Source organism: Rhea americana, unplaced genomic scaffold (genome assembly GCF_003343005.1).
Source record: "Rhea americana isolate MKP2758 unplaced genomic scaffold, rheAme1 scaffold_0, whole genome shotgun sequence".
Lineage (NCBI taxonomy): Eukaryota > Metazoa > Chordata > Aves > Rheiformes > Rheidae > Rhea > Rhea americana.
In genome coordinates this window covers 740,732-752,771 of record NW_028185037.1, presented here as the reverse complement: position 1 = coordinate 752,771, position 12,040 = coordinate 740,732, and the positions used below count along the sequence as shown (strand labels likewise).

At 41.5% G+C, this 12,040-nt stretch overlaps 1 protein-coding gene across 1 annotated transcript in view; it reads right to left on the bottom strand.

Moving 5' to 3' along the window:
• Positions 1–11,786, bottom strand: part of STK3 (serine/threonine kinase 3) — a 154,708-nt gene extending 142,922 nt beyond the window's left edge. Inside the window, exon 1 of the mRNA XM_085298254.1 lies at positions 11,661–11,786. Within this exon, the coding sequence (XP_085154380.1) occupies positions 11,661–11,786 (126 nt within the window). The remainder of the gene's footprint in view (positions 1–11,660) is intronic.
• Between the last annotated feature and the right edge of the window lie 254 nt (positions 11,787–12,040).

Here is a 12,040-nt window from a genome sequence, read left to right as displayed (position 1 = left end):
GGAACTCCGCGCAACTTTCCCCCGAGCTCGCTGGCCCTTTAAGCGGGGCTCGCGCCCTCCCTCGGCCGCGGCCGCTCCCCGCCGCTCCGCCGCACGCCACTACCGCTGCCTGCCGCCCGCCGGCGGGGGCCCGCCCTCGCACGCCTCTCATTGGTTACAGGCCGACCAAGTCGAACGCTGATTGGGTGGGAAGCAGGTCACGCAGAACGGCAGCCAGCCCGCGAGGGGCGGAGGGAGAGGGCGCGCCTCACGGGAAGCGGGAACGTGGAGGCGGCGGCGGCGCGCCGGCCCCGGGCTCCGCGCTCCCGGCATGCTCCACGCGACGGCGCCCCGCGAGGCACGCTGGGAGATGCAGTCTTCGCGCGGGGCCACCCCGCAGCGGCGGCCTCAGGGGCTGCCGCGGGCACGGGCGAAGCGGGAGCCGGGCCGCAAAGCCACAGCGGCGGCGGGCCCCGAGGCTGCCTTCCCCCGCGCTCGCCTCATCGCCCCGGCTCCTGGAGCCGCCGGGCAGGGCCGGCGTCCTGGCTGCCCGCCGCCCCCTCGCCTCGGCCGGTCACGGCGGGAGCCGCTCTCCCGGGCGGGCTCGGGGGCGAGTAACGCCGGCAGGCRGCTGCTTTCGACGCCAAGGCAAACTAGTCACCCTGCCAAACTGTGGTTTTGTAATTATTCGAGGGATTTAGGCTGCTGAACGCTCAGTGACAGTTACCTGCCATTTCTCACTTTAAGCAGATTTTTAAATGCATAACAAAAAATAACAACAATAATAAGAGACMCCAATCTCATCTCCTCAATGTGCACTAGCAAGGAAATTTAAGTGACTGAAGTCCCACTGCTACTAATGTCCACCATTTTGCCTGAGTCAATCCAATCCAGTTGATTCACTATAGTCAGGATACATGCACAGTGCCAGTGTTGAATGAACCCACAAAACAAAGCACGTGCTACCATATGATCTTTGCAGATTTTTTGTTTTGTTTGGTTTTGAGGAAAAACTGCAGTAAGTCCTTTATCCAGCAAGTTAATGCACAGCTCTTCAACTATCAGCTTACAAGCCAGACTGGCCCACCAGCAGTACTGCCAAATATGTCCATACCATAGGAAACTTTYTGAAGGAAACACCAAAACCATACCTAGACAGAGAAGCCAGTGGATACTTCACACTGTGCAGTACAAATGCATTAGAAAATGGTGGAGAGGAACCCTGCAGGACTTCCACTCCCCCAGTTCCAGATCAAGTGAGGTTAGGTAGATAGAAGATGCCACGTGGCTAGTTTCCAACTTAAGTGTTTGTTTATATCCAGCTGACCTTTTTTATTATTATTATTTACATTTTGCTGATTTCATCCAGTGAACAGTAGCCTGGCATCCCCATCTGACTCTGACACTCCTGGATTGCAGAGATTATCTCCATAGCCTTTAACACATATCTTTAAGACAACAATTTATTCTGGATATTTCTGAGAAGGCAGGATTTTTCCAGCTCCCCCTCCCTCTCAAGCCACAGCCTTATAAAAGTACAGGTGCTATGTTGTAGTTGTAAGAGTGAGACACAAAAAGCAAGACAAGAAGTGTTACATTTCCCAGCCACACATGTAGCTCTTTTTCTGGAAAAAAAGTTTAAGCTGAACAGCCTAATCTTTCACTCTCCCTTCAACAACAGTTGAAGAAAACAAGTCTAAAGAAATGTGCAGAATCACAGAATGGTTGGGGTCAGAAGGGGCCTCTGGATATCATCTGACCCACCTGCTCAAGCAGGGTCACCTAGAGCACGTCTAGTCAGATTTTTAGTATCTCCAMGGATGGAGACTGAACAACCTCCCTGGGGAACCTACTTCAGTGTTCAACCACTCTCACATTGAAAAGGTTTCTTATGTTTAAGTGGATTTTTCCAGTTTGTGCCCATTGCCTCTTATCCTGTCATTGCATGCCAACAAGAAGAGTTTGGTCCTGTCCTCTTGACACTTCCCTCTCCCAGCAGGTATTTGTACACATTGATCAGATTCCCCCCTGAGCCTTCTCCTCTCCAGGATGAACAGTCTTGCTCTCAGCCTCTCCTCATATAAAGGATGCTCCAGACTCTTAATTGTCTTCATGACCCTTTGCTGGGCTTTCTCCAGTAGTTCCATGTCTCTCTTGCACTGAGGAACCCTGAACCCCGAGGTTCCTCTGCCAATTTCTCTAACCTAGTGAGGCCCCTTTTGATGATAGCACAACTGTCTAACCGACCAGCCACTCTTCCCAGTTATGCATCATTCATGAACTTGCTGAGGGCACATTCAGTTCCGTCATCCAGGTCATTAATGAAGATGTTAGACAGTATTGGACCCAGTGTTAACCCCAGGGGGACACCACTAGTGACTGATCTCCAGCTGGACTTCGTACCACTGATCACAACCTTCTGAGCCGAACAGTTTGGCCAGTTTTCAGTCCACCTCATTGTCCATTTACCTAGCCCAAACTTCATCAATTTGTCTATAAGGATGTTATGGGAGACAGTGACAAAACCTCACTAAAGTCAAGATAAACACCATCAATTGCTCTTCTCTCATCCACTGAGGTAGTCATCATAGAACACCATCAAGCTGGTTAAAGCACAAAGCTCACTTCATAAATGTCTTGTCCAAGGGATTTACTTGTCCAGCTTGTCCAAGAAAAGCAATTTTAGGTGTTAGCTCTTCTCACCAAGTGATTTAGTACCACAGTCTTCAGAGTCTCTACTTCCAGAAAATACCCTGACCACCAGATAATTAGGGGGAAAAAAGGAACAGGAGCATCCTGCTGCTGAAGACAGAACAGTTTGAAGGGAGCCAAGATGACTAAATAGAAAAACTGAGGTAGCCTGGCTTTATAGCCTAGTGAGAAGGGCAGTGCCAAAAAAATATGGACTAATTCCATGCCTTTCTCACTGGTGTAAGTTTCAGTTGTGCCTTATTCAACTGCCAGAGTGTTTTCTAAATACTTTTATGCTGGAAATAAAATGTCAAGAGGAAAACATAGTATTTTTCAAGATCAATTTATTAATCTCTTATCATTCCAAATGGTATTTTTAGTTTACAACACTGGAATAAATAACATCATCTTACCATCATCCCCAGCAACATGAATTTGGGAACCTTGCTGTGAAATATAATACTAGTTGTGAAATATAATACTTTGCCACTAGCAAAGAAAGACTTTTGAAAGTGAAAACAGTCTCCTACTAATTCAGGCTTTCCAATAAAGGCAAGTCTAGATGTTCTGGAGGCATGAATATACTATTAGATTGTTGCTGCATGTTTAGACAACATGGAGATGAGGAAGTTGCAGACAATCTGCATCAATATTCCCATGATTTCTTCCAACAGTGGAACTATACAACACTATCAAGAAGATAAACAAGTACGAAAAGGTTTAATGTAGTTCAGGCTTAAAAATTTAAGAGAAAATCTTACTGAATTACTCCTCTTCCTTTTAACCAGTTCATCCACTTCACCATTTTACCAGCATGTGTTAGGATTCACTTCTCTGTGGAACTGGCATCAACATCAGATACAGTTCCTTAGATGAAAGGATAGATGAAGACCATACTTAGTATTTTAGTACAGTGACTATTTTATATTAAAATGTAATTTTGTAAACAAATAAAATTATTTATATTACAACACCTATAATTATTTATACTGCAAYAGAATTGGGAATCATAATGGCCTGGGCAAGTATTAGATGCCATATAACCACAAACTAAGACAATCCCCAAAACCCTAATATAGGTACCAATGAATTCCAAGATGTTAGTCCTGCCTCAGTGACACAGAATTAGAAGGACAAAAGTTTTTTTCTGAAAAACTCATGTCTGAGTTTCTAAGAGGTATTACTAACAACAGGATTTAAATTCCAAATATATATTTCACAATCATTCACAAACATCATATAAATTARCAAGATGTGTTATAGTAGGAACCTTATCCAGCTCCTTCGATARCAATAAAATAAACATTTACTTCAGAAGGTATTAGATCAAGCTCATTTAAACACCATGTGTTTTAACAAATAGATAGTATTTCTGGAAAACATCAGAGGTAGTAGTACATGTTCTCCTATAGATTTAAGTCATGAACACCTTGTGCTCTTCATCWAACAAAATCTTCCAGCTCCTCATCACATCCCAGATGCTTTTTCCAGSCCAGGTCCTTTCTCCACGTGCTTTCTCCCCTTTCACCACTGTAGCCTCCCAGTTCCCTCTTGGGCTCCTCTGTGCTCCCTCCCTCCGCATTTCCTATTTCTTTCTGCAATACTTCCAGTCACCCCCCTCCCCGTGCCGAAACCRCCAACACCCTTCGTGCCCCCTCTTACCGCCCAGCTCCGCGTTCCTCTGGCCTCCTCCAGAGCCCCGCTCGGCACCTCCGGTTGCCCTGGCCCCCCGCGACGCTGCCGCGCAGAGCTACAAGGCAGCAATTCGGCGTCTGCTTCCCGACTCCGCGTTTCGCTGACGGAGGAAGGATAGCGGGTCAGTCTGCAGCCTGGGTGCGCAACCAGCAGCTAAGGACAGTGTTTCCCCTGCTTTTCCCTTACCGGGGGATGGGTGGACCCACAGAGAGGGCATTCCCTCCTCTCCCCACTCACCTACAAGCTTCGCAAATAGAACTTGATAATATTGAGAGCTGCAGTTCTTCATCAAACTTGATTAATATTGGCCAGCTAAGTCACCAGTATCGTGAAGGGAAGAAGGGAAAGGGCTGGCAGGCGTGCAGAGGCAGAATGACTGCAGGAGCCTTATTTCCTTAGGAAGCTGATTTATAAATTCTGTGGACAAATAGTCAACAACAATATATTTGCATGTCTCTCAGTGTGATTGCCTGATAGGGATCTGGTATGCTGAAAGTTAAGGAAAAGGCCTTGAGTGAAATACCAGCTTGTTTATACAGAAGATAAGAAAAACTGACTTCTGCCTGTATTTTTTCCTACCTATCATGTCCAATGTGAAGTAACCTTGAAGGCTTATCTAAGAATTTGTTATATAATTCCCTAACCTTGTCAGTCATAAAATGGTTATAAATAAAATAGTAAAAGAACAACATCTTCTCAAGTTTGGGACTAAAATATAATTTTTTTTTTTAAAGCAAGTCTTCACAAAACTTAGGAATAAAGAACTGCATTTATTTTTTTCCCCCGAAGTATTCACAGCTGAATAGGCAATTAATTTGCCATAAAAGGAAATTGACTGTTAATTTTTGCTAGTCCAGCAAAAGAAAGATGCAGAAGGTAAATAATCAGAAAACATAGCTACAAATTCTATCAACCACATTTACCCTACTGAAATTAGTGTGATTCACAAGGATCCTACTTGGCATTAAAAAGCATAGTAAAATCTGGCATAGTAAAAATGTTAGCTTTACTGCTGTAATTCTTCTCACTATGAAATACATATAATTTTAATATCCAAAATATTATTGCTAGAGCTAAGTATATTTGTTGATTAGGATAGAGTTTTTCTATTGACTAACCATTTAACTCACAGTCTTGGTAACAGGCTATATATAGACTTACCATTTGCTATTTTTCCTATTATAGCACGCTATAGTAAAAATAAACCGTGGATACAGGGTTGCTATTTACAGTTAACCACAAAAGATATTCCAATATGTACCGCAGCTGCATTGATTGTGCTCCTGGGATCTAAGGATCACCATCAATGTGAAAAAAAAAACTTTTTGGTGTGTTAAAAAGTTACTGTTGGTGGTGGTAATACTCAGAGTTACTCTGAATTCCCATCTACACAAAAATATTCATCCTCATTATGGCAGCAACCATCTGTTCTCCAGCCTGCAAAAAAAAAAAAAAAAAAAAAAAAAAAAAAGGTGTGCTGGGACACTGGAGAATAAATAACATGTCCCAGCAGAGCTTGATGCCTTTGTTAGCAATAGAAACTAGTAACAATAACTAAAGAATGACTGAATCATCATTACTTGATGGAACAAATATTACATGAGGCAGACTTTAACATGAAGGCTGCATTTTCTCACCTCTTCCTTTAGTTCCTGAGCTGAGAGTTAGAGGAAGACATGACAAAAACATTAAAGAAAGATTAGGAATATAACAGGATATTTTCATTTTTAGGGACAACACTTTCAAAAAGCTAACTGGACAGCTATGGAGAAGGGAAGCTTTCCCATTCTTATGGGACTTTTGCCAAGGTGCTTGAAGGAAAACACCTTCAATAAAAATAAAAAGACAGCAAGCACAAGTGTACRACAACAGATGACAAATAAGCAAAACTCCGTATTATTGCAAAGTGTATTGTGAATAGTAAGCACTACGAAATCTATGCTGTGAAATGCTTGCAGCTTATTCTAGTTATGGTGCTTTTGTTAACAAAATCCTTCCTATTTATTTCTGAAGTGTATTTCCAGCTTGCTTCAACAGCAAAGCAAATGCTGTGTTCGTGAAAGGACCACTCACTCCACTGACTTTAAAACCACCAAATCTGCTTCCTGCTTTTTTTTCCCCAGCTTTCCCAATCAAACATGCCAAAAGTTCATAATTCAAGTCCAAGTAAGGTACTCATGTAACAGACATGATCATATCTTAAAAAAAAATACAGAAAAAAGAAAAGCACACAACAATTCTAGCCTTAAAGCTTTACAGAAAAGCTCAATGACATAATGGTCATTTCATGGCTGACTCTGAAGTAGTGGGTCTGATTACCAGATAAGATCCCACGGAAAGTAGAAATACACTCAATACAAGAAAAAAAGATTAAGCTTTGCACTTACATTCCCACTCTGCTCTTAAAAGCAGCGGGATGCCATCCCCACAGCAGCCCCTCTGCCACAGCAGCAGCAGAGCAGCAAACAGTGAAGTTTCACAGCACTTCCTTTATAAGGTGCACTGATTTGGCCTCCGCTAATCCCGTTCAGTTTGGTTCAATAGGAGAGATTTTATGGCAGCCTCCCTGCTCCCCGAGAAGAGCGCTAAGATACTGTCACTGCTGTACAAGCGAACTCTCTGCTTAAAACAAAACTTTCAGGTGGCTGAATATRCATGGGTCAGGCTACAAAAATCACAGAAAAACATAGAGCAAGTTGCTATTTAGAGATCTTAGAAACCTTATTAAATTTGAGACCTAAGTTTTTTCCTCTAATTTGTCACTAAAAATATGTTTTCTTAGTTACAAGCAGAAAACTAGTGGAAGATTAATGAATTTCTTTAAAAGCAAAAAAAAAAAAAAAGAGCTTATCAGCAGCTGCTGTGCCTGTTCTTACCCAGCTGAATTGGACAAGAAAAAAATGTTCTGATGATAAAATTTTCTTGACAAGAAAAAGCAGAAGAAAATAAAACAATTTCATATGCTAGGAAGATTCTTAATGGGAACAGTTAAGTTACCACATGAGGAATATTCAGCATCTCACATGCATACAGCTTCCACCTAAAATGAATCATTGCTTCCAGTCCAGAAAACTGAAGCCCTTTATCTTCCTCAGGGTGGAGTCCATCTCCTCCCAGAGATCCCTACAGAGCGAAACCGCTAATCAGTTTAAGATTTAAAGGCATTACTTCTTCTGTGCCCCTATATCACATTTCAGTATCTTCTAAACAAGGGAGAGTTTAATGTTTTGTGTAACCTTGAATTGGCCCATACACAAGTTTTATTGCTTCATCCTTGAGCTCTTCTGTAGTTCTATGATCTAATTTGTTATGCTGGTGGTATTAAGCTGCTCTTACCTGATTAACAATAGAAAATTTTCATTATTTTAAACCTCTTTTTAAAATGAATGTGTTAATCTGAGTACAAGGTAGTACAAGGGAAAACTGAAACAGAAGTAAAAAGCCAAACTAGATGTTTTAATACATATTGTCTCTCCTTCAGTAAGATTAATAGGTATTAAATCCTTGCTATATACAATTCATAATAGGTGGAATATCTCTAGGTCCTGATCCAAAAAGCATTAGCAGGAACAGTGTCTTTCTTTGAAATCTACTACTTTGGGGATTAGTTCTCAAAGCAGGTTCCTCTTTAATTTGCTGATGGGAGTGTGAATATAAATGCAGATTTTTGCATAAGTGGTGTTTCCATCCTCAGTCTGATTCATTTCCCAGGAGGATGGAGGAAAGGTCAAAATCAGAGGCAGATCATGTTAGACACTACCATTTATTTGACATAAACTCTTAATAATATGTCATAAAGTTTATTCAATTAGGAATAATGCAGTCAAGGAAGATAAAATAAACAGTATAGAAACCCTTATCACAGAAATGAAACTAAGAATTTTAAATTTTAGGCACTGAGAAAATTTACTATCCTGAGTCACACAGACACTTACACAATGCTATGTTATTTGAGGACTCTTTAAATGGTATGATAATTTTAAGTGAGATTATTTAGAGGAAGATTAAAGTCACACAACTGCATAAGAAAGAATACCCACAAATATCTGCACATAAAGTAACAGGAACGACATACTATAAAAACAAATGCTTGCTTTATGCTGTATTATTGGTGTGTGACTTAAAGTTTCARAATGATCTTTCAAAAACAAATACTTGAACTCTCTACATTTTGAAAGGTGTAAGATACTCAGCAGCTCTTAATCAACTGCCTCAAAAGCAGACTGTAAAGCCCTGTTCTAAAGCATATTGAATTAGGCTCCCAAGACCAGTTTTTGGCACCTGTTTTTAAAATAAGAAGGAAAAAAAAATCATACCCTGCCCAACAATTATGCACTATTTTCCAGGAATTCAGCAATTTCTTGGAGAGATTAAATTTACTGCATCTTTGAAATAACAGGGTTACTGCAGATTCTGAATGGTTGCATATCTCTGCAGGGCAGGATAACAGCTAGCACAGTGAGCCTCTGGGGATTTTACTGTAGTTAACCCATCCTCCTGTTCTGCTCCTATTTTTACATGCAAAAAAAAGTTTGTGCTTAATACAATATTTATAGCTATAAGTAATAGTCAATTCCTTTCTGTTTTTACTGTACCAGCATGTACAAGAAATACATAAAACTATATATATTATTGCTACTACTTTGCAAGATGTTGTATATATTGTAAAACTGGCTCTCTAATAGAAGGCAGCTAAAGACCTCTGCACTTAAATCTGCCAAAGCTGATACAGCAATCACAAACATGTGTTGTTACACTTCTCGTGGCTCATCTCCACATGGTGCAGCTGTTGTGTTGGCTAAAGAAAATGCAGGCCCAAGGGAAACAAATTTAATTCAGCTGGGGTGACTTCCACTAAAAAAAGTGTTTTAAGGGGAACAGGTGCCTTACAGTAAGGGGGATTGTTTGAGGGGTTTTCCCCAATCTTGTTTTGTTTCTAGGAAATCTGTTCTAAYATCTTGTGCTGCTGGCAATAATCTCTTGCAGTCTAATTTTTAAATAATACCCTTCAAAAAGGCAATGGATTCCAGAAATTCTAGCTGTGTTTGTCTTAGTCCTATGATGGGAAGACCAGCACAAGACCTTATCGCACAGCTTAGAAGCCGGAGTGAGCCTTATTGCCGTTATTCGGATTCCTCAGCCTTAAGAAAGTTTGTTTAATCAACAAATGACCGTGCTGAGGCAGCCCCGCAGCCGGTGTAAGTCAGCAGTTGACACCCACAGTGCTGTGCCAGTTTATTCCAGYTGACAATCTGTCTATTGTGTTAAGCTTGATTTTTGATTAAAGTCACTTACATAAAGCATCCTTCTAAATAAATATTGTTTACTTAAATAAATAAGCCAAGACAAAGTATTATTTAGTCTACTTAGTGTAATGAAACAATGTGAAGTGGATGGCTCTTTTCTTTTTTCCTTTTTTTTTTTTTCTTAAATTTTTGAACAGAATGGAGTTTACCTTGCATGCTATGATACCTTCTTTAGTTTTTTCATGCATACCTGGCTTTGTATTTCCTCTGGTATAGCAGTCTGGAAAGTATTAGACTGATGCTTTGTGGCTGACTCAGCACCCTTCAGACACTGTAAGTAGCAAATCCTATAGTGCTGAGACAGTGGGATTTCTGGGTGCTGGGAAACAYTGTTTTCCCAGCAAGTTCCCTGTAAGTCTCTCTCTCGGTGCTGACTGAACCAGCCTTTCTGACAGACATAGCAGTGGCCAGCAGATATTTCTCCTCTTGTGCTGTTGTCAACCCTTTCTCCAAAACAGGCTAGCTGAGAACTCTTATTCTCTTATTCTTGCTGCACAGATGTCTTCATACTTTTGTTTTTTTCTTTCTGGCCTGCTCTTTCTTTCTCCAAGTCTCCAGCAAAGGTCAAAATTCCTTTTCCTTGGGGAAACAGAAGTCCAAACAAGGCATGATTTTTCACTCAGACCCCAGTGCTCCGAGCTGGGGAGCTTTCTACAGAGCTGGTTCCTCTATGAGATGTATGGATACAACTCCTGGAGCTTCCTTCTCAGGTTTTAACTAATAAACTAAGGTATGATGACAAACTTCTCCTGTTTTTCTTTTTACAAGGTCAAGTGCTTGTGTCAATCCTTGCTGCTACATTTTGTGTCCTCAGAGTGTCTTMTGCAGACCGTGGGCATTTTTTTTAGGCATCTTCTCAAATTTCTGAATTGGAGACCCAGAATTCCTACTCACTTCCTCTTGGGTAAAATCCAAATCTCACCAAGGTCAATAGCAAAATCAGCAAGACCACGTATGTMTGTGCATGAAGACCTGCAACAAATCTTGCATTTTCAAAGACTTCCCCTTTCTAAGGAAAAGTAAGTTGCTCTGCCCTTGCCACCTTCTCAGCAGGAAAAGCCCCTAAGTCTCACTGATCCCAGGAACTGCCACTTCCATACCTCTACTCACTGCCTTGACATCAAAAGCCAGGAGTAGCTGGGCCCAAAATACACCCTGCCACAGAGAGGGAAAGAAGGATCACAATTTACAAGAATGAGAAGCAACTATAGAAGGGAACCTGCGTTCACAGAGAAGCTACCATGGGGACATTCCCTCTTTACCATATGAACAGGTAATACCTTTTCCCGAACACTGACAAAAACGATTCGTAGAGTGAGACTAATTCAGAAAAGTGCTTGACTGTCACCCCAGGAGGCTGGTTAAAGCGRTATCTGGATTTAAGAGTAACCTCTTGCTTTTCGTGTCATTGGAGTATGTGCTTATCAGGGAAGTTTTATGTTTGGGGTTCAGGGAGAAGGTGATGGCCATCTACTCTGAATGCTTTCACACGGCTGTTTTTTCAGTACACTGCTGGCACTCTTCCAGGAGGAGGCCTGGCCATTAGATAAGCTTAGTATTATGATGGCCATTTGCAAAACAGATGAGAGCAGAAATAGCAAGAGGAAATGAGAAACCTAAGAAACCTGCTGGAACTCCCTTCAAATAAAGATCCACCTTGGAAGGAAAAGTCTTAGATCCTTTTACTGTAAGAAAAACTGGTGAGGGTAAGTTTTCAGCTGCTAGGAACACTGTAACTATTATCCCAAGGGAGATAAAAGCACCAGTTGAAGAAAAGCCATCAAAAGTGCCAGCCTGAAGAAATCTAGGAAGCAGTACACTTGCTTACTTTGTGGGATTCAACACAAAAGTTTTCAGGTAATGCCAGAGAGGATCCATTTAAGTTGTTTTTTGATGATGAAGTCCATGTCCATCCTGGCTAAGGATCCTGTTTAATAATCCTTTCCTTTGCCAGTATTTAGATAGTGTCACATGGCATTGGAAAGTTACGCTAGTAGAAGATTTGACAGATATTCTTCGATAAATCCTGTGGTGGCAGTTCACCATTCCAGCTGCGTCTTCCACCTCCCTGCCAAAAGTTAATGTTTCTGGAGGTGAATTGGCAAAAGGGACCATACCCCTTCAGCAGGTCCAGATGCTATAACTCAAATTTGTAAGCAGATATATCTGAGGGCCATTCATTTTTGTTCTTTTAATAGCTGAAGTCTCCTTTGCACTGGTATTTGGAAATGTTGTGGCCAGTGATCCTTGGTTACCGTGTTTTCACTATCAGGGTTTCACATGGAAATGGAACTGATGTGGCGGAAACAGGAATGAGGCCTTCTCCACTGATAATTTCCTGGCAGAGAGAAAATAGTATTAAGTCATCT